Here is a 25467-nt window from a genome sequence, read left to right on the forward strand (position 1 = left end):
CACACATACAGTGAAATATGAATAAAGTAGTATTGATCTCTTAAACGAATTGCTATAACTCGATGGATGACTTGCAGGAACTGATTTACGTCCTGAAACACTGAAATTGAACGACGATAACATTTGTCTTCCCACTTTCCTTAATCCACTCATAGCATTTGCAACCCGAAAGCTCTGGATCCGAATCCTACCTCATGTGAAATATAATATAGCATGTTTCAGGGTAGAAGCCTGCAGACTATTGCCATCTCCCCCAACCCCAGCAAGAGCCTCAATCGCTCGAATCCTCCCGAATAACTTCCCGTAAGAGTCCTGAATACCCCACCCTACCACTTACTCCAACCAAGCCTGCAATCCACCCAGCACCAAGCCAGCAAGCGTGACCACCCACCCAGCAACCCCAAAAGCGCCCTGCACATCCCCCAACCTCACCGTCCACACAATCCCAAAAACTGCGCTGCCAACCCCAAACCCCATAAACATCACCGCCCACACCTTTTGAGCTATAAACCCTTCGACCAAGTTGAGGCCCCATCCCATTCCGGATTCGAGTCGTTCTCGTCGTTTGGGCGAGCGTTGGTACGTGATGAGCTCGTTGTCGTAGTCGGTTGGGTGACGGAAGAGGTGCAGGAGGTAGGTGGATCCAACGGGGGGCATGAGATCAATGGGCTCGAAGGAGTAAGGGTGTGTGGAGGGGAATTTTGATTCGGATGTGGATTCGGATGTGGATGCAGATGTGGATGATGTGATGGAGGTGGCGGTGGTGGATGAGGTTGGTGGCATGGAAGGGCTAGCGCGAATGTCGGCAAAGCGGTTACGGTGGACTTCGAACTTGGAAGGGGTTAGTAAATAGGCATTGATACAGGGGATTGTAATACAAGGGCTCTAAGAATAGCACGAGAGATGTATTGAATGGGTGTCGCGATCGGAGACAAGGGAATATGGGGGGTGGAAGACGTGGATGAAGGGAAAGAGTGTGGTCTCGAAGTGTCAATATTCAATCTCTCAAAGGAAGGCGCGAACGCTAAGTCGACAGCCACGAGAGATGCCGAAGGTAAAGCAGTTTTTAAGAAAGCTGTACATACCTGCACAAACTCGATCGTAGTTAGCCCCCTTAACTTCGCCCACTTCAACCACTTATTATTCAAATGTTCATAATGTGCCCTGAGGGCCAACGCTAGGTCCTTATCGCTCGTTATCTTCCCTTTGTTGACATCAATGTGGACGATCTTGGGGGTGAAGCGCCCCTCGTTTGCGCAAGTTAGTAGCCACTGTTCCTCATGATACGAAGGAATCCGCACACTAAACGGATTAGTGCTGCGGAGGCGGGTAGGGCTGTATTTTGAGGACTCTTTGCCTTTACCCCAAGATGAGGGTCCGCCGTATGTGGATGATGGAGTGGCGAGCGTGGATGCTGTACTGACGGAGCTGAAGACCGAGGACATGGTTGAGGAAGTGCTGGTTCTACCGGCTGGACTAGTAGGGGTGTGGGCTCTTGGGCGGTTGAGGTAGGCTTCGAGAAGGCGGGCGGCACCGCGACGACGTTCGATGAAATCGTCGTACAACTGTTCACCGCAAGACTAGGAGGAATCAGAACATTGAAGACTGGATTGTATAAAAAGGAGGCAGCTTACACATGTCCAACGGACTCTAACGTGGCCCGGAGGTACTGGAGGTTCTCCACCATACCTTTCTCGTAACGCATGCAGCCCTTCAAACGCTCTATCTGAAAGTGCGCTCAGCGCTAGACCCAAGAAGGTCAGAAAGGGATTCTTCGTATTGACGGGTGCTGAGCGAATCTCAAGATTTGGCGGAAATGGAATTTCGCCGACGCTATCCATATCAATCGGTTCTTCGATGCGCGGTACCGACATTATTGGTGTTGGATTATGTATATGGCTTGCATCATCTGCATTGTTCTCAAAGGCCCTCTCTAAAGCGTTTCGGAGTTCCTCGGACGCATCTACTTCCGACCAAGCTGGAGAAGGGATGTTCTGATGTTCCTCCGCGAAGTGAACTGATGAACTGGATGATGATGGTTGATGAATGCGGGGAGAGCGTTTGCGTCGGAGTATAGGCGAGTTGTTCGCAGATTTTGTACGGGGGACGTTTGTTTCCAGCCTTAACCGAGCCTTCTGCTTAGCAGATGTGGGCGCTTCCTCTACGGAGGACCGGCGAGCTATTCTGTCCTTCTTGCCTAGCCTGTCTCTGGCGGTGTGATGTAAAGCACCAGAATCTTGAGATACGAACTCTTCTAGTAGCTCGGTTTGGCTTCGGCGCGGCCTGTGTCGAAGAGCTTGGGTAACAGGGGCGGGCGGGAGTAGCACGGAACTGCCCGAGGCAAATGTGGTATTAGCATCGTGAGGAGAGCGACGTTTGAACGACTTCTTGGCGTCGGATCTGTTTAAATTGAGGCGTGCTGATTTCCCAGCTCCAGTGCGTCCCTTGACCGCTCTCCGTACAGGACCAACGACCGAAAGACCACGAGTAGGCGTCTTAACAATGCTCGATACTGAAGTTGTCCGGGTAGGAAATCTGGAGCTACTCGTAGAAAACGGCTCTAAGTCTGTCGGATCATCGTCTATTCGCTCCGCCAAGGATCTGATTTCTGGGATCAAGGTATCAGCATCGCTTAAGCCTTCCTCTGAGATGGAGTTCCGTTGGCGGTTGTCCGTCGTTGTTTGACTAAGCCACCGGGGAATTGAGGACATACGACCATCAGGTACAGGAGAATCCAGCGGTGGTGTCTGCGATAGTCTTATGCCGGGTTCGCTTGAGGTTCCAATCTCAAATACAGTTGGGTGGTGGTTGATTGGGGTTGTCTGGTCGATGGGTGACACGCTGGGGATCTCAGTAGCGTCTAATTCGACCCGCGGGGTTGAGTCCAGCTCAGCGAGCGCAGGGTCATTGCCTGAAGTTTGTCCCAGGTGTACCTCCGCAACCTCATTAGTCTCAGGACTCGATCCCTTCAGCAGCCGAACAACAAACCCCCTCCCGCTCTTCTTTATCCTCGCCTTGATATCCGCTAGCCTTCGCGATTGAGAATGGGAGGACGCAGTCGAAGCGCTCCGCTCAAATGTGACATTCCAATCCGGCACGACCTTTTGCAGGAAGTCAGGCGGTATGGCATCCAAATCTGACCAACCTTGCGGGTCTTGTTGAGGGCTGGTTGGGGGACTCGACTTCTGCGTTTGATAGAGCGGGGAGACATCATAGCCTAAACTGGGAAAGGCTTGAAGATTGGCGAACAGCTTCTTTGACGCCGCGGGCTCCGGCGGGCTCCCGTCCGCCTTCTGGTGCTCGGGGTCGATGTTGACGACCAATTGGAATTGGCCAGGGTTGCTCTTCTCCTCTTGCAGGGTTAACGTGAAGGGGACGGACTGAGTCTTCTCGTATTGTGGGAGCGGTGTTGAGCGCCCCTCGGGTTGCAATTGGAGGTTCGCGATGTCTTTGGGGTTGGAAGAGCGCGCAAGGAGGCGTCGGGAGGGCTGCAGTGCTCGCGGGGACGCCTATTAGAAGGAAGAATGTCAGTCATTGGCCTGTCGGTTGTTCCACAAGGAGCTAAGGAGCCCTGCGCTGCTTTGGTTGACACTATTCAAGGCGGCTGTTGCGAGAGAGGGGCCACTCACCATTTTCGCATGTTTAAAGCCCAACGTGGCATTCGATGGAAGTGCCTGAGCGGTGGGGAACTAGCATGTGCAGCCATCTTGCTTTTATCGATCAGGCTGCAGTCAGCTGTGTGAATGATGTGCAGCATGAGCGCGAGGCGTTCCCGAGCACTGCCACAGAACCTATGCGGGCGCAGGCGTGCCGTGGCTGCAGCAGCCTTCATTCCTCTCATCTTGATTGGCCCCTTGTCGCTGGACTGGTGCACCTCCTTCGCTTTCGTCACACATCTTGCAGCTGGCAAACCTTCGAGGACTGTTCAGTTACACTTGAAAACTTGGGGTTATATAAATTGCTGTCTTTTGAAGCTAGCTAGACCTATGAAGCGCAGCACCTCTTTGCATTCTACCGCCTTCGGTTCTCAGCTTCAGGGCACACACACCCCACAAGCACTGGTAAGCACTGACACGCTGATAGAGAAACAAGATTTAGAGTCCGAACTGCTAGACAGAATCCTGCAGTTCTTAAATAAGTCCTCTGGTTCTAGACACCGGCCAACAGATTGATGTCTCCCTGTCAATGTTTGGCACAGGGCGCCAATGATCTGTGACAGGGCTTCAACCTAACTATAACCCAACACCCTCAGCCTCAACTCCTTCCCATCCTGCACTCAATTCCATGCTCTTATACCTAGGCAGTCTTGGAAGGGCTTTAAGCCTCGCTGCCCCAATTCCCCCCCCTGCAAGCACCATACCCGCTCCCTCTGGGCAGTCGGTCGTCCTCTCGCCACGGGACCAAGCCGGAAGAATTCCCAACCACTTTGGCTTAGACTTCGGTGTATTATTCCCTCCTCTCTCTGCAATCCGAGCCCTTGGAGTCGCCCACAATTCTTCCGATGCTAGATTCCCCCGCAATATCGTTCCTCCAAACACACGACCGTTCCTGGCTAGCGGACCTGGATATACCCGGTTTGTATGTAGCACATGAAGGTATAATATGCAGGCCTTCTCGGCCTCACTTTCAATCAATTTCTTTCATATGAGAGTCGAGGGTTTTCTTCACGAGAATAACTGGTCATAATATTGGCGTGCGATCAAGGCTCGATATCCAACTGACTGATGCTCTGAAGCACTGACGAAGAACACAAAAAACCAATTGATCAGGCACAAAGGTAGCATCGGAGAGATCAACAGACCGCAGATATAGAGCATCGGAGTCTCTTCCCCCAAAAAGTTTGGCATCTTCACAATGAAACTCCTGAGCACTCTCTTTCCCTTCTTCTCCCTCGCGCTTGCTCGACCAAAAGCAGCGCCATCCACCTTCTCCGGCGTCGTAGTTTACACTCCTCCATCCAATTACACCGATCCCCGCGTCCTCTACGCTCGAACAGCTCAACTCCCGGACGGCGACATCCTCGCAACATGGGAAAACTACAGTCCCGAACCACCGCCCGTATACTTCCCCATCTACCGTTCCTCTGATGGTGGATATACCTGGAAAGAGCTATCACGGGTACAAGATCAAGTCAATGGCTGGGGATTGCGATACCAGCCATTCCTATACATCTTGCCTGAGGACATGGGCGACTATCCCTCCGGCACTGTCCTACTCGCTGGCTCATCCATCCCAACCGATCTCTCGCGCACCCAAATCGATCTCTACGCCTCGCGCGACAAAGGCGCAACCTGGAAATTCGTTTCGCACATTGCGGCCGGCGGCCGCGCGGTTCCCAACAATGGCCTCACGCCTGTCTGGGAGCCATTTCTCATGTACTACCAGAAAACGTTGATATGCTACTACTCCGACCAACGTGATAACGCAACCCACGGCCAGAAAATGGTGCATCAAACCACCAAGGACATGCGCACGTGGGGCGCTGTCATCGACGACGTTGCGTATCCAAAGTATACGGATCGACCAGGCATGCCGACAGTCGCGCAACTGCCGAACGAGAAATACATCATGGCGTATGAATACGGCGGCGGGCCAGCAATCAAATCGAGCTACCAGTTCCCCGTGTACTACAAAATCGTCTCCGATCCCGAGAAATTCGGCCCTGCGACTGGGATCTCGCTGAAGGCAACCGATGGCACGATCCCCACCGGCTCGCCGTACATAGTTTGGAGTCCGGTTGGTGGCAAGAATGGGACGTTGATTGTGTCGAGTGGATCGCAATCGCAAGTGTTTGTTAACACGGGATTAGGGGAAGGAGCGTGGAGGAAGGTATCGACGCCAGAGGGGGTGTCGTATACGCGACATTTAAAGGTTTTGGGTGATGGGAGTAAGCTGCTGATTATGGGTGGTGGGCATTTGCCGCCGAGTACGACGAATAAGGTTACTGTGAGTGCTATGGATATCTCGAAGCTGTAGATAAGCTTGACTTTCTGGAAATGGTCACATACGAGGTTGAAGACCCTCTGTAATACATAAGAGCAACCCATCTAGGTTTCATGGAAACCTAATTTCCACTTGCCGCTTCAGCCGTTTTCCATTTGAATTCTGATAGACTGATAGGTAAGATGCAAACGTACTAGATCTGTAAGGAGAAGCTGAAAGGCTTCTCGTTTGACGGTCATGCAAGGAATCTGTACCACGTTCGTACTTAGGTCGTGCTACCATGCACCGCACCAAGCAGAAGCGAAATGCTCCGCATGAGCGCAGGATATCGCGTGTTTAACGCAAGTGTCAGACATCGGCCCTGGAGCTGGTATCGACAGTACTCAGCGCATATTGGCTGACCCGACTAACATAAACGGTAACTACTGCGCGGAATGTGACATAATAGCCATGGCTATCGTTTCGCATCAGAGTGGCCGATCTCTCAATCGTTAAAGGCTAATTCGCATAGGAGATGCTTTCAAGATGAATGAGATAAGGTTGATGGTGTTGAAGATCTGATCGAGATGGGATCTATTATATCTCGTGACTTCGTCCCACTGTGTGTGAGCTAGCCTGATTCGTCATGGTGTCGGACGTGGTTCCTGGAATGGTACCTTTTCCTTCCACGCCGCCTTCAAGTGGGTTCTGTGTATCCACCTTGCCATCCCCGACATGTCCCACGCTTCACGACATCGCGTTTGTCATGTCCCACGACTTCTTCTGACTTGCAGGACGGACGTTGACATAAGGAATCGGCGAAGGAGGGCCAAGACGGGCGATAGGCGCCAAGCCGTCGACGATGAATTGGTGCGAGCTGTGCCAGAGCTTCCGTCGCGCCTTGCTTCCATCCGCGAACCTCCGCATCAGTGATACCGGGAAATCTAAGCGAATCCAGATATATGTGCTGGTTCGACAGAGCACCGTCAGTTGGCGAACAGCAGCGCAAGGCTTTCGCAGAAGATCAAGAAGATCAAGAAGATCAAGAAGATCAAAAAAGAGCTAATGCATTCATTGTCGACAATTGGCCCATGGTGGCTTTGTTTTACCGAGGACGGGTCGAGCTTCTAAACTGAGCTTGAGATCAAACAAGCTTTTTTAGGGTAGTTTGCCGGAGTTGATAGGCGCATGCGACACATTCCTTCAAGGTCACAATGCTCTTCCTGCCCTCATTGGTGGCTCGTGACACCTTATCTGCACACACGGCGGGCTGCGTAATTCACGGCCGGAGACCTGCGCATCCTTCAACACGGGCAGAAAAGCTCTTCCCTAGACTCTATTCGAATCCAGCGAAAGAATGTAACCTCTCTGTGCACAGAGTAATATCTGACCGAGTTCCTGGGCCGGAATTTGCGTAGCCGTACATTAGGGGCGCAAGAATGGAGAAAAGATACGGAATGCACCAATCTCCCAGTACGGCAATATGTAGGACCTTGCCGCCCCCCCCGTGACAAACGCACCTTGCCGTGCATTCGTCCCGGGATTCGTCCTGGAGGTGGCATTGACAGAAGTCGGCCGATCCCGTTTGGAGACTTTCGGCGCCGCTCGAAACACGAGTGGCCAAAGGCGACGGCCGGGTTTAGCTTGCAAACACCCTCCACATGTGATACTGCTTCGGGCTAGGCTTATCAGGGAAGCATGCGGGCTAGGTCTGGGATGTTCATGTCGGTGGTTTGAGTTCTGGAAGCGAATTTAGAAGTTTGGGGTATAACTACCCAGGCCCTTGGAACCATGTCCGGAACGACCTCAGCTCATCGCCAGACGTCGCCACGAGGGATTGACTCTGCAAGCACCTCTTCTCTCACCGCAGTTGCATTCTTGGGCCATTGACAGCAGCGCGCCGTCATAGAAGCTGATGATAGCTTCGAGCTGACCGCATTACCCCCACTCGGAGAACAAACTAGCCTTACGCAGCTCCAACCTCAATTCCTCGGATTTGACGATGTCTTTCGAAAAGTATGGACAGGATGTGGAGAAGGATGCGGCAAGGGCGGGCTCTTTTGCCGACGAGACAGGTGCCGTGCCCGGTGAAAGCTTCGAGTATGGCAATAGCACGTATGCGAAACTTCAGCGGTTAGCCGGAAAATTTAAGGTTGAGCAGAGAGGCATTGAGAGGGTGCCAGAGAACGAGAGATATGACACATCCCTGTTAAATGTTGGAACTATGGTAAGCCAGATCATCTTGAACGCGATTTTGAAAGCTAACTTGAGCTGTAGTGGCTTTCCGCCAACATGGTCGTTTCGTCCTTTGCTATCGGTTTACTCGCGCAGAAGCTCTTCTTACTTGGATTCGTTGATGCCATCCTGGTGTGCCTGTTCTTCAACTTGATCGGTGTTGTCCCTGTTTGCTACTTCTCCACCTTTGGACCTCGATTTGGACTTCGCCAGATGGTGCTCTCGCGATATTGGTTTGGATGGCATGGTGTGAAACTCAGTAAGCCTACCTATCGTTACCTAAGATCCGCATTCAAGCTAACAACCTGGAACAGTCGCTGTCTTCAACATTCTCGCGTGTATTGGCTGGTCCTCTGTGAACTGCATTGTTGGCGCCGAGCTCATCCACGCCGTAAACCACGATGTCCCAGGCTACGCAGGTATCATCATAATTGCAATATGCACTCTCTTTGTGACATTCTTTGGCTACAAGGTCGTGCATGCGTACGAATTCTGGTCCTGGATCCCGACATTCATTGTCTTCTTGATCATTCTCGGAGAATTTGCCCACTCCGGCGACTTCGTCAAGCTTCCCATGGGGGTTGGCACCTCTGAATTAGGATCCGTTCTTTCTTTCGGAAGCGTCATCTACGGCTTTGCTACTGGCTGGACCAGCTACGGCGCGGATTATACAGTCTATCAGCCTGTCAACCAGTCCCGATGGAAGGTCTTCCTCGCTGTCTGGCTTGGCCTTATCATCCCGCTGCTCTTTACCGAGTTCCTTGGTATCGCAATAATGACCGCCACCACCATTAATGATGGCAACAACCGTTACAGTGATGGCTACAAGGATTCCGGAACCGGTGGGCTTCTCGCGGCGGTCCTTGTCCATCCGCTTGGAGGATTCGGCAAATTCTGCCTCATTATCCTCGCGCTTAGCATCATTGCGAATAATTGCCCAAACATCTACTCTGTCAGTTTGACGATGCAAGTTCTTGGCCGCTGGACGCAGCGTGTTCCGCGATTCGTATGGACTGCAATCGGAACCGGCGTGTACATCGCCATTGCCATTCCAGGATACGATCATTTCGAGGCTGTGCTTGAGAACTTTATGAACTTCATTGGTCAGCTCAACAACCCCCTTTCATACTCTCCAATTCTATACTAATTCATGTATCTAGGCTACTGGCTTGCCATCTACGAAGGTATATGCTTCTCTGAACACTTCCTCTACCGCCGCAGCATGAACGCATATGACCCCGCGCACTACGACCAACCAAGAAAACTCCCTCCCGGTATCGCTGCCGTCTTTGCTTTCTGCTGCGGTATCGCTGGAATGATTGTTGGCATGAGCCAGGTTTGGTATGTGGGTCCTATTGCGCTTCATGCGGGTATGGCGCCATTTGGCGGAGATGTCGGTTTCGAGCTTGGGTTTGCGTTTGCGTTCACGAGTTATGCGATTACAAGGCACTTTGAGTTGAAGTACTTTGGGAGGTAGGGGAACGTGAATAGAGAGGACAGAAAACGTTATGGCTTGAGCTGAGAAAATAGATTGAATAGAATGGTAACTTAGCTGGCAAAATTCTCTTGGAGGTGTCGTGAAAGCTCAAGCAACGCCTCGGGTACGAATTTCTCCAGTATTCAACTTTTCTATTCTTCAATCCCTTTAACCCTTCAGCATATGCGCCTTCTTCCTCACCGATGCAAACGCTAATTCCTTCTACAAAAATCCCTCAAAACTTACTACCCCAGTCTCCCTTCACCTGGTCACACCGCTCCTTCTCCGGATCCGCTTTCACAAGCCGCGCCTTTCCAGACGAGCCGCTAGGCGGTATCATGAGCGGGAATCTGTTTTCTGACTAACTAATTGCTGCTTCATGGCCTCTCCTGAGAGACCTATATAAACCCCCTCCTTGGAGCAATTTCTCTTTTCTTTTTCACTCTACTCTCCCTCTTCTCAAGTTACCACCAAAAAAACATTCGGGTTGGTCATTTTTATGGCTCCAGTCTGCCGCTGGCCTGTTTGTTGGTCACTGTGCCCGTGTGGCTTTGCACAGGCCGGCCGCCCGGGCAGGTTAAGCCAGACAGCCCATTAAATCAGGTCAAAGTGCTGGATTCCGGCATTTTGATCTTGATGCTAGTGAACTAGATCTCCTCTCAAAGCCTCGTTGCGTCCTTTGCATATTCCCCTCTACGGAGAAATGCACGAACGGCACACATCGGATGGCTCCGGGGAGAGAGCCATGTTTCAGGACTTGTGTGGAGGGTGGTGGGAATGCATATGCTTTCCAATGAATCTCGTGCCTTGCGTGCGAGATCGTAGGAGAGCCATAATGGAACATGTGTTCTTACCGCATCATGGTGTGACAATTTTGATGTTTCATGTCTTTATGTTGGGCTTGGGAAATTGCCTAGCGCAAGTGTACAGGGATGGATCTACGACCTGATCCGAGATTCTAAAAACTGAGACAGAAAAATCGTATGGTATCTATGTCGCCTTAAATGGTTTTCTACGAGGCGTTTTATAATTGCATACGGTTCTTAGCGATGCATAGTGTGATAGAGGTCAGAAGCCGTCAGGATGTTAGGATGGATGTTTGCTTGAACGCTCCCTCCCTCAGTTGTCGGACTGCGCACATTTTAACATGTATCTTATTTAAATTGAGAGGTAGCATCATCACAGATAGAGAAAATAGAGTAAAGTTTTGGAAATTCAATGTCTCAGAAACCTATAGGTCGTACAATCAGAACAACAAGATCCCACCCTTCTGAAGCGGTGATCAGTGCTTCCAACAGGATGTACTCCGTACCGTACCGCACCGCCCTAGGGAGGTCAGTTACGGAGATCATATAGAAGCACATACGTATGGTCACCAACCAAAGGCTGTATAATACGTTTCTGTAACCTTAACTAGTAAAATTAGAGAATTACGCAGCGCAAAAGTATAGTCGTAGGACGAATTTGAATCGTTACGGTTACTGATTGTAATATCCCTTGGCTTCTTCTTGGCAGTATAAACGCACTAACAATCTGAGAAGTTACGAGACCTCAAACTCTGAGTCGAATCGTGTACGATACGATGGGTACGTTGCCGTATAGCCGTACTCTCGGCCGTACTCAGCGTGTTAAAGTACGTACGGAAAGACCAACTCACCAGCTACGTACGTACGGCTTACCAATACGTACAACCGTACTTCTACGGACTGTACTACGCCCAATTGGAGGCGCTAGCTATGATCCCTTCCACAAACCTCATAACCAGCGTCTATCCCCTCAGGAGGTTCTCTTGGATGCAATCTAGATTCTAGCTTGAAGTTGACAAAGCCATTGTGAAGAGGGGATAGGCACATCTATGCCCTTAAAGCCTTGAACATCATCTTTTCTGCATCAATTAATTATCGCCATCTGTACACCGGGTGAACGCCTGATGCTTCACTTTTCCTCCACATGAAGACTGCTTTTATAGCGGCTTTGATGCAAGAGTGCCTTTAAAGTGAGAGACACCAGATCACTCTTCGCGCCACTTGGACGAGAGCTGTCTTCGAAACTACGGATCTCTATATAATTACCTCTTGGAGTCGGAATCGAAATTGGAGGTTCAGTCTGGGTGTGCCTAGATCTATACGAACATCAGTTAGAATGGCGAAGAATACGAAACTCGAAACTCGATAACGAAAAGTGACCCCATCCGTTCAACCCTTAACGTTAATTTATTCTAAACCATGGCGGCATATCAAGGCTCGAAACACGCAGGTCAAGCCACTGAAAAGGCCAAGACATTGGCCAGTTGCAACGCACCTCCGCGCCTATTTAATGACCTTTTTAAACGCGGTTTTCCATGCAAAGACTCTCTAGTCGATGCAACGCTCGCTGCGTCTCTCACGAAGGTTGTAAACGAAGGATCCAACAATCCCATGCCAGCTGGCATACAGTTCCCCGACCCGAATGGGTTCTCCAATGATCTAGGTGATGAAGGTGTTCTCGCTAGTTTTGTACAAAGATAAGCGCCTTCTGTTTGAGGTGGAGCTATTCCTTGGAATCCTAAGATCGAATGTATAAAGGCTAGATACTTGAAACTATGGCTGGAGAATGTATTGGAGTGTTATAGGATTATATTCTTAGGAAAGAGAGGGAATAAGTTCCACTAGACCTGGCGCATCGAGCCAAAATAAGCCACTTCTTTGGATTTAGAGTGCGGAATGTGCCAGTGGAGCGTATTGGAGACAAATATGATGGCAAGATGTGAGGCGATATACAAAATCTGTGGGCTATGGGAGTGGTTCACAGGATATAGCAATTTAGTGTTGGTCAAAGAGGTGCCGCTGACAAGCGGAGGACAAAATTGAATGAGAGTAGACGACGCAATGCGACGAAACCAGTTGAAGGCTATACAAACCCCTTAACCACTAAGCCTCTCTTACGAACTTCTCAAAGTCCCGCTTCACAACATGCGTGTTTGATATACGGTAGTCGAGAACTTTCAACCTGAAGCCCGACGAGGTTGGTGTAGTCCTCTCATGGTTCTCTGTAACCGATTTTCATTGCCGGCTCTCAGTGACGCTCGGATGAGGACGAGCTCCGAGCGCGATCTCCGCGAAAGAGACGAAAAGTGTGTACTACGCTCGAGACTCCCATGATCGTAATCAATGCCTACAGCCTCTCTACTGTAGACGACCGGCTTGAACGTTCCGAATTGCGCTAACTATGATTAGTAAGACTTTGGAGTAAAGGTTCTACATGACAGCGAGTTCTCGAATTTCGCAACTTCTTCTCTTCATGCAATTGTACGCACACAGCCCTTTCCCTGGTTGTGCCCAAAGCACGCAGCACGCAATAAAAGGTATGCCATTCCTCTCCCTGAAAACGATACCGACACTATATCGTGTTCTTACACAAAACACCCAAATCTTCTTCTTCAAATTACCTTGGCCGTTCCTTCCGCCCACTTCTCCTCATTGCTTATAATAGCAGTACAGGCCATTTTGCCTCGCCGCCTCGTAAAGTGGTCTTGGCCGATTTATCCGCACGTGTAATATACATGTTGAATAATCTCAATCTTGCATTCGGCTTCTCTTTTCGGGTTTGTGGGGTAAGCCCCGGTCTACGCATAGTAGTGGCGAATCAAACTCAACGAAGAAGATGCCATGCGCGTGGTTCTGTGCAACATGTCTCAACGTCAGGTTTTCCGAAGATTCTTGAACGCCCAAAGATACGTCGACAGTACTTGCACATGGTGCCTCCGCGATACCCATACCTCTTTAGGTTAGCAATGAAAGAAAAGGAAGACGGTAGTGGCGCCGCAGATTGACAGCTGGCGTACTCAGGAGTTCAAACTTCGCGTTTCACCCGTCACAACGCGCAGAAAGCAACCTCTTCACCACCCAACCTCTCCGATCCCGGGTGGTTCGATCGCGACCCTTTAACGCCGTTCAAGTATTGCTGACGAGGCAAAGTTTCCAGGATCAAAATTAGTCCTCGTCATCACCTTCAAATTTCCCCCCTCTCCCCAACGCTCCCCTCACCGTCTCTCCAACTACCGAACCCGTACCAACCCCAATCTCCATAGGTCCGGCTAATCTTCCAAATTTCTCGTCCCCCTTCCAAAACGACCATTTATCCAGTCAAGCTTTTTCTTGTGTGAGGCCGTTGCCCCAGTGTGTACGAACAAGCTCAAACAGGCCTGTTCCCCGTCGCCAAGACCCCGCATGATGCCCCCAATCTATCAATGTTAATCAACGCGCGGTACGTGCTTCTTGGCCTCATAATTACAGCCTATCAGAATGGTCGCGATTATAATTCTCATCTATGTATACAGAAAGTGACTATATGTTCTCTGGAGAGACCACACAGAGACCTTGCAGGAATTCTTCAGCAAAAAAGAACAGTGGGCCAGGACCCGTCTATCCAGACTGCGTTCTGTCGGTAATCTGCCCCCCAAGTCCCGAACGCGGAGTGCAGTATGGGGAATATAATAAGCACGCAGTTCGTTTCTCTCCAAGGTGTTGTTGCGTTGTTGTGTAGTTCTCCATCACCCATCTGAGTCCAAGTCGCGGTAGTCACCATGGTTCAATTCTCTCAAGCTCTCGCCATCCTTTTGGCGACTGGAGTCGTTGCTCATCCGGGTGGCAACATTAACAAGGAGGTTCAGAGACGCCAGGCCCATCTCGATCACCCATACCGCCGAAATGTTGGGGAGTGCAAGAGGGATCTTGTTGAGAGCGGATGGGTCAGGGAACAGCATATGAGGCGCGAGGCAAGGTTACACGAACTCCGTGTCGCGGCTGGCTTCGCAAAGGAGGGAGAGCTTGTGAGGCGTGATCCTGCTGAGGCTGAGGCGAGTTATGGAGAGGCTGCTGCTTGCACGCTCGATCCTGAGGCGACCGAAGGGCCATACTGTAAGTGAACTCGAACGCTGCACCAAGCTTTAGGCCTAATGGATTTCAGGGGTCACGGGTGAGCTCATCCGTCAGGATCTTCTCACTGGCGAGAAGGGTGTTGTTGTGCACTTGGACATCAACGTGATCGATACCACTGGTTGCAAGCCAGTTACGGATGCCTACGTCGAGATGTGGGGCTGCAACTCCACTGTAAGCTATTCGTTCCCAACACCTAGATTCCGTAGCTAAAAGATGTAGGGTGTCTACACTGGTGTGCAAGCCAAAGGCAACGGTGATGGATCCCGAACTGCTGTCGCTACCAACGCCCTCCGAGGAGTTCAACCCACCGGCTCGAACGGAACTGCTACCTTCATTACTCTGATCCCAGGTCACTATGTTGGACGAACCAACCACCTCCACAGTATGTTCAATTTGTAATCCCATAGATAAAGACGTCAAACGACTAACCAACACCTAGCAATCATCCACCACGGCGCCAAGCTCCTCCCCAACAATACCATCCAAGGTGGCACCATATCTCATGTAGGCCAATTCTACGTTGACCAAAACATGCTCTCCGACGTCGAAAAGACTACTCCATACTCCACAAACAAGCAAGCCCAGACCAAGAACGCCCAAGACCAGCTCTTCAACATGGGCAAGCAAGGCGGCGACGACCCGGTACTCCACATCAGCCTTATTGGCAAGACCGTTGCAGACGGCCTCTATGCCACCATCGACGTCGGCGTTAACCCCCGGGCTAAGCAAAACCCCCAGCCGGTCAACATGTGGACTTCTGGAGGAGGTATTCCAGTGCCGAATTCGCCGTGGGCCGGATATCCAGATACGTGCAAGTACTGTGGTTTCAAGCCGCCGAAGGAAAAGGAGTAGGTATGGGTAATGTAGAGGTAGAGGTAGAGTTTGTATAGTGGTGATTAGGATGGGTGATTGTGTGAAGTTTCTTGTACCCGCTATTTCCGCCGCTTGTGAGGCGTTGAAATTGTGCGTGGGCTTTGCTTTTATGGGGAGGTTGATACCGCGAAGGTGGGGAATTGGGGTTTCATAGATATACATCATTTGCTTCGTGCCCTGATAGGAATTTTTTCCCATGTCGTATCACGTGTGCTCATCTGAGATTGTGAAATCTGCGGAAAGGAGACGTCTGTTGGCTTCAAGAGTCTAGATACAGTCGCGGTCAAGTGTCACATGATTCTTTCTTACTCTGTAGTCTGCGGTCTCGAACTCAGGTGTATAAAGCCTCCTCTTCCCCTTTTGTTCTTTCGTTGTAGACACTACGGTGAACTTCTGTTCTTCTAAAATGGTTCTCCATCAATGCAATGTTTCTTTTCTAAAAAGGCGGTCACAAAGTCCCTATGCCCTTCTTCCTCCACCGTTCCAAATGACAAGACCAGCCTATCATGGAGCAAAACTTTCCACCCTAATGCTTATGCATTTGTCACTAAAATCGGTAATTACAAAAGAGGCTAATGCAACCCTGCAAAAAAGATGCTTGGGGATTAAATCCCTTATGGTGGGGCTTCATGGGATCCTGCGTATCAGGCCGAGAGTCTTAAAATTCAGAAGGCAAGAGATCATGGAAGAAAAGCATTGCTCTATCCTGAGATCTACAAACGCCATGCTGGCTTTGTGATGAGGCCTGCAACGATTCGGATGCTGTACACCATCTCAGCGATCGGAAAGGGGCAGAAATGCTGGATAACTACGATTCCCTGGTCTTGTCGTACTTCTGCTCTCACGAGAAGAGCTTTGTTGGTCTGTAGAACGACCCACAGAGCCATGACGGGAGGAAACTGAGTTTAGGTCTGTTACAAGTCTGGAGATATCAAAGCTTGAGTAAATCTGCGACATGTTCGGAAGATTGTTGCCTGTTCTTGACGGTGTAATGGAGACTAGGGACTTTGGTATTATTTTTTCTTGTCTAATCGGGTATCTCCCCCCTTGAAAAATACATAACTGTTTCTCCTTCTGCCTCTCAGGCTTCTTTCGCACTCTCTGTCTCCCTGTGACCCGGGGAAAAATCATATAGCCCAGCCCAATTGATAGACCAATAGAGTTCTCGGTATTCGACAGAATGATCTTCTGCTTCCTTTGGAAGACGCGGACATTGCCGCCATGGAGCATGCTTCAAGACCAGAATAAAAGCACTTTAGGGGTATGATATAGTTGTAGGCATCTGGATATACCTGCAACTGGCCCTGTGTTATGTCGCTTTTTCAAAACGCTTGTCGCTTAGAGAATTGGGGGGTTTTGGTGATTCTCGCAGCATCTGATAACTAGATAGTGCTACATCGAAGTTGAAGATAGGTTCTTAGAACCATATTACTAGCATGTATATAATCCCCGGCACCACCAAACCCCTACCACAAACGGTACTGGATCTTCCCAAATCGCTAAAACGGGCCCGAAGCCACATTATGGGGCATCCCCCCTTTCCCGAAAACGACAGGCTTACTGCGTATGACAGCTGCCCCACTGGCCTTGTAAAGTCTTCTATGCGTGGATTCATAGCTTCCACATTTCTAGGGGTTTACTCCTACCTATGGAATATTGTAAAGAAACTGTTCGGAATGCTGTTCAGAAGGCATCACTGATGATCAATATCACGGAATTACTTACGTGAAGACTGATCCCATCATTCTGAAGTTGCTGAAGCTGCTATTAACCTTCCTCCATTCAGAGGATATGTTCATGGTGTTTAATAGAACGTAACTGCTACTGTTTGTTGTGTTTTTAAGGCGTTACTGTCAGCAATAGAGTTTTGTTCTTACGGAGAGAGTAAATTAAACAGCCTTACAGGCAGTAATAGTTACTGCTAAGTTAATTAATTATAAACCTACTGTTTAGTGCAGTTATTGCAGTAACTAATGTTTCTAGAGGCTCTAGAGGGCTAGTATAGAGATTGTTTAACTTCCAGTAAACGAGTTCTCTAGCAATCTAGTTACATTGTAGCTGCAGAGCCTTAATTAAAGCATCTCTAAGACATAGAGTTTGTAGCAGGGATAGATAGGAAGCCATAAGCCATCTTGTACAGCGTTAGGTAGTGCTTACACCTAATATAATGCCGTTAAATGAGTGGATCTCTATAGACTGAATCGGCTTCGGCTGCAACAAGGAGATTAGATTGAGCAGTATTAATGTACTGCTGCAGCTTATTTCCAGGCGTAACTTCTGTTCCACAGCAGCCCTTGTCCTACTATGCGTGAAAACGTCCTCCGCGAACGCGTTACTAAAACACTAAGAAATTAATTAGTATAGGCAGTTACTGCAGTAACGATAGCCTTATTAATTGTACAGTAACAGAAGGCAATTTACTGTTGTTCTAACTGCTAAGAGATTGCTACTATCAGTAACAGTAGGAGCAGTACTACGTTCTATTAAACACTATGGATATGTTCGTTTGGTAACTACGCCCAAGAAAGCAGTCTGCGTCGAGAACGTACGACCTCGACTCTAAAACATCCGAACTAAACCATCAGCTACCTCCAGATTGGGGGAAAATTGCAATTAGATAGCAATTAACGGTGCGATACTGCACTTCTGTCACTGTGAAATAGTTGTGGACATGCGGCTATGGACCTTTTTTTTTAACAAAAAAGGGCAAAAAAAAGCACTCGAACAATCCGATCAATGGACTCGAAGCTCGGTATCTAGGCTACCTAGGCTACAAATGGGTTCGATGAACTTGTTCCTGAGATATTCATTCACCAAAGGAAAAATACGCTTACTAGGGAGATAGCAAGCCGTAGTTTACCACCCGGCTTGTAATGGGACCAAAAGCTTATTGACTCTGCTCAATGGGGTTGCGCGCTGAGCTTGAAAGTTTGCTTTGTTGTGGCGATGAGATCTGGATGGCTTGGACATGGGAGGGAGTAAAACCGTAAAGGAAGACGTCAATGGAATTAGTGGCCACTGAAGGCTGATGTAATTTTCTTGGAGTTGGAGTGATGCGGGGCGGCGTGAGGAGCGGAAAATAAATTGCAGATACTGTGCTGGGCGATAGGGGTTTGAGGATCGGGATGGAGATGGCGATGCAGAGAATCGCTGGGATGTGTTGCTGTGTATTGGCGGATTCTGCAGATTCTGTGGAGTATTGGGGAACTGGATATACTATTGATATACACCTCGAGGTCCATCCGATATCTTGGTGGTGGGGGCTGAGAGGAAATAGAGCGCACGTGCTTTTGCTGCGCTTTTCGTCGTGGCTTACCAAATGCGTCAGATTGAGGACACGCGCAGGAGTACGCAACGAAACAGGATGCAGCGGTCGGACACAGGAAATAGAAGGAATGAGAAAGGTGGCGTGGAAAGTAATTGTGCATTTATCAATTACCCGGGTACGTTATGAAGGACCGAAAGAATGTGATGCCCGGATACGCCTCGCTATGCAGGGTATCAATAGTTAATCCCACCCAACCGTGAAAGAAACCCCTTTATCCTAAACAGACATCAAATACCATTCCTAGAACCACGCCAAGCTCCAAAGCGCTGGCATGTTGGGCCATCGCTCCTGCCACTCAGCGAGAATGTCTGGAACCTTTTCGTCGAAACCTTGACGAGCAGCGCCGACTCCACCCTGCCAACCGCTGTCTCCATACATCCCCCTCTCTTGGCTCGCGGCTTCGTTTAAGCTCAAGGCGAGATCTAGGATAGCTTTGCCTCCAACGAGAGCCTCCTCGTGGTTGTCTCGGATATCCACGTTGAAAACATGGACGGGCCGGTTTAGCTTGCCTCCTTTGTTGTGCAAGTCGTCTAACACAGCGTCAAAGCACCGCTCCTCACATGTTATCACGACGTCCACGACTCCAGCCTCAGTGCCTGGGGCGCCTTGATCTTCAGTGTGATCCAGTCTCGGTTTGCCAGGCACCCAGTCTTGAAACCTCTCCGGGTAAGACTTGATGGAGAGATTGCGGGAGAGCATATTCAAGAGGCCATTTTGAGTATAGAGCTGCGTGTTCTGCTGGGCAAGCTCAGCGTGAATGGCACGGTAGGTAGTGCTGTTGAAGTGGTAGACATTCGGCGAGGTAATAGTCGGACCGGGAAGGCGAACGAGAGAGCCAGTGCCGAAGGAAATGGTGGGGAGGCCAGCGGAGGCGAGCTGGAGGTGTGCTTCCATGGAGCTGAGAGGGTTAGCCTGCACTCATGCCAGATTCCGGATATGAGTTTTACCGATTTTGGTTACTGGCACACACGGTGCAGAACTTCAGCTTGAACATGTCGTCAGGCACGACTTGAGCCTGGCCGGGTGCAGGGGACTGCTCGGACTCGTCGGGCGTGCCCTCCGAACCGGGTTTTGATAGCAAGTTGCCCATGGGCGGGGGAGGAGGGGGGGGAGGCACGGGAGTGGGTTGATGCTGCTGAGGTCGTGACCTCGCTAGCCGTGGATCTGCCGACATAGTGAAGGCAGGGTCTGAGATTGAAGCGCGACCTGCGCGGTGAATGGGGAGGGTGAAGGGACCGAGCTGCAAAATCTTCTTCCCCCTTCGTTAGTGGGGGACTGTGATACGGGGCTCGGGGCAGGAGTATCACGGATACGGATGAATCAGAATTTTCAGTGTATATTAGAAGTCCTCATGGTAAATAGGACAGCTCCAATAAAAGGTTCATCATTGCACAAGGCCGAGTCTGGGAGGGAAAGAAAACAGGGCATCGGAAACTTACTGGGCAAAATAAGTAATCTGAAGCGTGGCCAAGATGTATGAAGCTGGTGAGAGAGTAGATCACGAGGCGTGGGATGACACCGGGTATTTGTATGTGGTGTTCGAAGATGGAGGCGAGATGGAATGGAGGATTGGGTTTGTGTTTTGCGTGCAGTGGCCGAGGGTTGAGGGGATTTTATCTGCTCACTAATTCTCCGAAGCGTGAAATATTACGCCGGATGCAGGATAGCGTCATCTGAGTGCTTCTCCACTGTCCTGGCACTGTCTCTGGGATGGTTCAAACACCTGGCGCCCTCCTGGGAACGCCGCATCGCAGGCTCCATCGGCATTGCTACTTGTTCCTGACGAGCTTGGTCGCCGGAGAGCGTATAGCATTGCACATATCGTTGCATGGAGACAGCAGCTATAGGGCTGGCGTGGGCGCTGTCGTGACATGTCGTGCTCTCCAGCCCAGCCTTCCCGGCTCGCCTTGCTCTCTTGCCTCTCGCGCCCGCGATCCCCAGCCCAAAGCTTGTCCAGGACGCTCCCTCTGCGCGGGCCTTGCCGTCAGCAGCAGGAAGCGGCCAGCCAGCTCGCTCGCCGTCATCATCTGGGCGGCTTCATGCATGCTGGGCCGCGTGATGGCATTCCGACATGGACGATTATTAACACAACGTCCCCCTTCACCGCCCCAGAGGGCTCGCTTTCCGCTGGTCGCTGCACGCGGGAGTCTCTTCGCGGTTAGACTGTTTCAAGTCGTTGGTGGTGAGCTGGGCTAGATAGAAAATAGCAAGGCCTCAACCAGGCCAACGTTGGTATCCAGAGCCCAGAGACCTGGCCCCGGCCGCCGCCCCGACTCGTTCTTCTCCCCTACTCTTGAACGTCCATCACCACGGCCGAGATATATGCTGCCATGGGCAGTTTCTGAATGCTGAGTTTCGCCCGCCGCGTGCGCAATTCCACCTGAAACGGCCAATCGGCCTCTAGTGCCATGGTCCCCTCGCCGCCAGGATAAAAATAGCCGCCTGCATTCAGTCTACCACAACCTGCCCAGCGCTCATCGACACATCCACATCCACTGTTCGCCTGGTGCTCGTTCACCTCACCTCACCCCGACGGCTCCGCCATTGCTGTCGCGCTTTCGTCCGCTCTTGTGCACTCGCCTCCTGGCGCTGCTGCACCGCTTCACGGTGCTGCTGCTGCATCCACGGCAGCGTCCTCGCTCCCTCGACTGTTCACTGGGTAAGTCTTAGCGCCAGGGCTGCTCCCCACACACACACACCCCCCCCCCTCCCCGGCGAGCGCTTCCCCAACCGCTGCGCCCGCAAATATCTTCAATCCACCCGCCGGGTCCTGCCCTCCTGCCAATCGCCCCGGCTATCGCTGTCATCGAATGCCCTTTCCAGAAGCCCTCAAGCGCTCTTCCACTACCCATTGGCCTCTGTCATCCTCGAAACATCCCGCCAAAACATCGAGTCGCCGCCTCCTCCGCCGCTATCTCGCCTCTGGGCCGCCTGCAAGGCACCCTTCACCTGTGATTTGGGACACTGCTGCTGCAACATCTGCGGCCTTTGCGCCGGCCCCCGATCGGACGCTTCCAGGACGCTGCTAGGGCGCTGCAAGCCCATCAATGAAAGGCTGGTCCGTTCTCCGGAGCTTGATCGCTCGCATATCTCACCCACATCTCGTCCACGTCGCGCGCGGCCTCCTGCAGCTGAGCTCTGTTCTCATATCCTCGCCGCATCCTTAAAATCCTCTCCGATCCATTGCTGACCGCTTAGTCGCTTTGTATTCTAGAAATAATCTCCTCGCATGACCGACGACAAGCCAACCGACGGCCGACGGCTGGAGGATATAACCGAAGGGGAGGTCGTCCGTGGACGGCAGCGGCACTCAGACATGGCGGCGGACGTGCGATCCCCGATGAGCGAGCCGGGATCTCTCACATCGCCGAGTGCAAACCGCACCTCGCTACCACCGTTAGTCACGTCCCCGCCATCCAAAGCCAAACTGGAGCGGGCGAGCTCATACATCAACGCGACCAAGCGCCTGTCAACCTTCTCCAACACGTCTAATGCCCAATCGGTCCGATCACGGCCCCAGTCGACAGCGTTCCCCATCTTCCACTCCAGTCTCCCATACACACTAGTGCGCGACTTTGCGTATGGCCCCCTCCACCCTCTCTTCTATGGGCCCCTCCCCGAACAGCCCTCCAACATCTCAACGCCAGCGAGCGAGGTCAGCAGGAGGCTGTCGGATCCGCCACCAGTGGCGTGGCGTGGCGACAGCGGTGGATGGTCTGCTGGCACATGGGAGCCCGGTGAGCAGTTGCCACAGACTGCGTATGGTGACGGCCCGCCATGGAGCGAGGATGAAGACATTCACAGCCCCAAAGTGACGAGCCACGCGCGACACAAGAAGCATAAATCCAATGTCGTAGACTTTGATCAGACTAGAGGGCGGAGGGGGTTCAACGAGGAGTACCGCCGAGGATCATATTCTGGCTCAAACGGTGATGGCAGTCAGGTCTATTACGTCAGCGACCTCAGTGAAGCTAATGGACCTGGAGGCGAGTACATCACATACCCTCCTTCATCACAGAGCCAGGCAGTGCCTTCCCTCAACGTTCCTGCTGGCGAATCACGTCGAGACTCGCACTTTGCCGCAATCCTTCCACAGCGTGCCTATGCAGATGCCCAAGCTCCGCTGATGTTTGACTCAGATGAGGATATGTCGGAGCCAGGGGACTTCTTGAATGACGAGAGCCGGTTTTCACGGGATTACCAATTCACCATCGCGTCGCCGGAGGAGGAGATGCACGGTAAGGCCGTGGCTTTGTTCGACTTTGTCCGGGAAAACGACAATGAATTGCCGCTTGTGGAAGGACAGGTGATACTAGTCTCATATCGACACGGGCAAGGCTGGCTTGTTGCACAAGATCCAAAGACGGGCGAGAGCGGACTGGTTCCGGAAGAGTATGTCCGCCTGCTTCGCGACATCGAGGGTGGCTGGAACGGCTTGATGAACGGCACAGCCACTCAGGAATCCAGCAATGGCAATGGCCACGAAGGACTTCTCTCGCCGGTGTCCGCCGGGCCAGAAGCGAAGACTCCTACACAGGCCGACCATCGCACGTACACTCCGGTCATTTCGACATTTTCCACAAGCACAAAAGATCTGGAACCCTACCCCAAGGAGATGCTTGGCACACCAACGCAATCAGAAGCGGCAGGCTTCTCGAAGCCCGGGGAGTCATCCAGGGAGAAGCCTGCGGTGGAAGGCAAGCGCGAAGCGGGGCCGATGGAAGGCGTTGAAGCGAGTCCAGAGCCCACCTCTCAACAGAAGCAAAGCCAAGGCGCGACCTCATGAACATGTCTGGGATCTGAGCTCTTCCGCAGGTTCCCCCCCCCACACACACATCAAAATAATTAAAAAAATATCCAATCCTGGGATACTTCTTTACGACCAACACCTTCGATCATTGTCTTCCTCAACCGCCTTCAGCCCGCATCGGCGGCGTCATGGTTCTCGATTTCAGGTCCTCGATTGCATACCAGTCCGGACTGGGCTTTTCCAACACCCTCAACCACCACCCCCGCCACCCTTTTCACGACATTCGCTTCACCACAATGTTTTAACGATCAGCTTTTTTACCACTGCATTTGTTCGCTTCGGGGGGTTTAATTCTGTTCTTACGTCTCGCTCACCCCACCTTTCCCCGCGCTTCAACAGGAAGCGCTCTAGCACCGAACCGCTGACTCACTCGACTTCGACCTCGACTTCGTTCTTCGGTCTGATTTGGCACGGCGCTCATGGAATTACATCACATTTTCGGCAATGTCGACACGATGTGTTATGTATGCTGGTAGATTCACGAATCTCCCAACCGATTTTGCATCATCTGATCTCTCGCTCAAAGCATTATATATTCGGAGCACTTGAAGAGATAATATGAGGATGTTCAGCTATGCATGTTATGTGGTCTTTCGATAGCGAATGCGACCGCGCATCCTGTTCGGAAGCGTTCATATGTGCGTGCTCGAGCAAGAAATATTTTCCGTGGAAGAGCGATCAATATATATTAGCGGAATTTTTCACGATATGCAGCAGGACATTTGTCGAATGGTAGATGCACAGATGGATGGAACAATGGATGGCTGTTTGCGCGTTGGCTCTGCATCCATGAAAGAGATGCATGCATACATGCATAAGTGGCCCTTTTTTTCCTCACTGTAGTTGTACTTATCTCGTGACGAGGCATGAATGGTCAGGCTCGCGAATACCCACCCGTATCTGGGTGTGAATGGAATGGATGGATGGATGAATGTACGCGGATGGGGTGGTTTACCTACTGTATGTATTCCGCTAGACTTCACTCGGGGAAGTCTACTGGAAGGCTACAGTTTAATGGTGGAATGGAATATGTTGAAACGTGATTATTGACTGAGATCCTTGTGGCTGCTTTGGTGTGTCTAGTGTTCGTTCATTCCTGTGACTTTCACCGCTTTCACAGCGACCATGCATTATATCTCTGGTCTTAGCAAATGCAGGGAGGTGTATGTATATAAGCACCTGACTGAATCCCCCCTGTGCCTTCTTATAACCGGCTGGCCACGGAGGCTATTGCATTTGCTAGGGCGGAACTCTTTCAACCGCCTCTCCTTTTTTGGTCTCTGAGTAATTTCTCTGCTGTCTGCTGTATCCATGGTGTTTAATAGAACGTAGTACTGTTCCTACTGTTACTGATAGTAACAATCTCTTGGGAGTTAGAACAAAAGTGAATTGCCTTCTGTTACTGTACAGTTAATAAGGCTATAGTTACTGCAGTAACTGCCTATACTAATTAATTTCTTAGTGTTTTGTTAACGCGTTTGCGGAGGACGTTTTCGCGCACTAATACACTAGATTTTGTACTTTTTTAACTATCCTATCTATTGTTAGCACAGAGAAGTAGCTCCTTGATTTACCTACTTCTTGCTTCTAATATTGCTTCTATTGTCACTATAAGTATGCTAAACTCCACGTAGCACTTAAAGCTTGTAACACTTAAAGCTTGTAGCACTTGAAGCTTGTAGCACTAGTTTAACACTTTGCAAGCTATTGTTGCCTTAAGAAGTTAAGGGCTGCCTCTAGGAGCTCTTAGATATTGTGTAAAGAGCTTAATTACAGCTATTGCCTTCCACAATCTTAGAGTTGAACAATCTCCGCAACTATATTGGCAAGATTGTGTTAAGAGCCTCTAGAAACACCAGTTACTGCAGTAACTGCACTAAACAGTAACTTTACTGTTAATTAA

The 25467-nt window shown here is 50.7% G+C and overlaps 9 protein-coding genes across 9 annotated transcripts; 4 read left to right on the forward strand and 5 right to left on the reverse strand.

Annotated features, from left to right (window-relative positions):
• Positions 1–12: 12 nt before the first annotated feature.
• Positions 13–3671, reverse strand: BDR25DRAFT_289215 (uncharacterized protein). The gene is made up of 4 exons (XM_033688437.1): positions 3630–3671; positions 1635–3509; positions 1086–1580; positions 13–831 (listed from the first exon to the last, which is right to left on the reverse strand). Exons 1-4 carry the CDS (start codon positions 3630–3632, stop codon positions 334–336), a joined length of 2871 nt encoding a protein of 956 aa, XP_033545886.1. The 5' UTR covers positions 3633–3671; the 3' UTR covers positions 13–333.
• Positions 3672–4854: 1183 nt separating this feature from the next.
• BDR25DRAFT_289217 (Oligoxyloglucan reducing end-specific cellobiohydrolase) lies at positions 4855–5976 on the forward strand (the record flags this gene model as incomplete). The annotated part of the gene is made up of 1 exon (XM_033688438.1): positions 4855–5976. The coding sequence occupies one exon, from the start codon at positions 4855–4857 to the stop codon at positions 5974–5976; it is 1122 nt and encodes a 373-aa protein (XP_033545887.1).
• Positions 5977–7924: 1948 nt separating this feature from the next.
• BDR25DRAFT_326338 (purine-cytosine permease) lies at positions 7925–9634 on the forward strand (the record flags this gene model as incomplete). Its single annotated transcript, XM_033692267.1, has 4 exons — positions 7925–8149; positions 8200–8416; positions 8472–9260; positions 9318–9634. The coding sequence occupies 4 exons, from the start codon at positions 7925–7927 to the stop codon at positions 9632–9634; spliced, it is 1548 nt and encodes a 515-aa protein (XP_033545888.1).
• Positions 9635–10857: 1223 nt separating this feature from the next.
• Positions 10858–13246, reverse strand: BDR25DRAFT_356810 (uncharacterized protein; the record flags this gene model as incomplete). The annotated part of the gene is made up of 18 exons (XM_033695707.1): positions 10858–10960; positions 11011–11135; positions 11185–11243; positions 11292–11345; positions 11385–11487; positions 11551–11623; positions 11650–11672; positions 11707–11794; positions 11859–11899; positions 11956–11988; positions 12021–12219; positions 12283–12405; positions 12465–12523; positions 12559–12622; positions 12670–12815; positions 12880–13072; positions 13112–13144; positions 13176–13246. 18 exons carry the CDS (start codon positions 13244–13246, stop codon positions 10858–10860), a joined length of 1590 nt encoding a protein of 529 aa, XP_033545889.1.
• Positions 13247–14198: 952 nt separating this feature from the next.
• On the forward strand, positions 14199–15535 carry BDR25DRAFT_372217 (aromatic compound dioxygenase; the record flags this gene model as incomplete). The annotated part of the gene is made up of 4 exons (XM_033697215.1): positions 14199–14532; positions 14582–14724; positions 14773–14935; positions 14993–15535. The coding sequence occupies 4 exons, from the start codon at positions 14199–14201 to the stop codon at positions 15403–15405; spliced, it is 1053 nt and encodes a 350-aa protein (XP_033545890.1). The 3' UTR covers positions 15406–15535.
• A 95-nt stretch (positions 15536–15630) lies between these two features.
• Positions 15631–17225, reverse strand: BDR25DRAFT_356812 (uncharacterized protein; the record flags this gene model as incomplete). Its single annotated transcript, XM_033695708.1, has 10 exons — positions 15631–15693; positions 15736–15838; positions 15879–15952; positions 16009–16051; positions 16144–16289; positions 16327–16657; positions 16756–16808; positions 16883–17012; positions 17073–17105; positions 17152–17225. 10 exons carry the CDS (start codon positions 17223–17225, stop codon positions 15631–15633), a joined length of 1050 nt encoding a protein of 349 aa, XP_033545891.1.
• A 1641-nt stretch (positions 17226–18866) lies between these two features.
• On the reverse strand, positions 18867–20316 carry BDR25DRAFT_289223 (Ssu72-domain-containing protein). The gene is made up of 2 exons (XM_033688439.1): positions 19702–20316; positions 18867–19652 (listed from the first exon to the last, which is right to left on the reverse strand). Exons 1-2 carry the CDS (start codon positions 19926–19928, stop codon positions 18995–18997), a joined length of 885 nt encoding a protein of 294 aa, XP_033545892.1. The 5' UTR covers positions 19929–20316; the 3' UTR covers positions 18867–18994.
• A 1409-nt stretch (positions 20317–21725) lies between these two features.
• On the forward strand, positions 21726–23854 carry BDR25DRAFT_50823 (uncharacterized protein). Its single transcript, XM_033698680.1, has 2 exons — positions 21726–21812; positions 21953–23854. The coding sequence occupies exon 2, from the start codon at positions 21984–21986 to the stop codon at positions 23538–23540; it is 1557 nt and encodes a 518-aa protein (XP_033545893.1). The 5' UTR covers positions 21726–21812; positions 21953–21983; the 3' UTR covers positions 23541–23854.
• Positions 23662–24877, reverse strand: BDR25DRAFT_356816 (uncharacterized protein; the record flags this gene model as incomplete). Its single annotated transcript, XM_033695709.1, has 10 exons — positions 23662–23752; positions 23800–23840; positions 23884–23964; positions 23999–24072; positions 24110–24209; positions 24270–24345; positions 24426–24464; positions 24548–24632; positions 24668–24747; positions 24816–24877. The coding sequence occupies 10 exons, from the start codon at positions 24875–24877 to the stop codon at positions 23662–23664; spliced, it is 729 nt and encodes a 242-aa protein (XP_033545894.1).
• Between the last annotated feature and the right edge of the window lie 590 nt (positions 24878–25467).

Source organism: Lindgomyces ingoldianus (assembly GCF_010093535.1).
Source record: "Lindgomyces ingoldianus strain ATCC 200398 unplaced genomic scaffold BDR25scaffold_22, whole genome shotgun sequence".
Taxonomy (NCBI): Eukaryota; Fungi; Ascomycota; class Dothideomycetes; order Pleosporales; family Lindgomycetaceae; genus Lindgomyces; species Lindgomyces ingoldianus.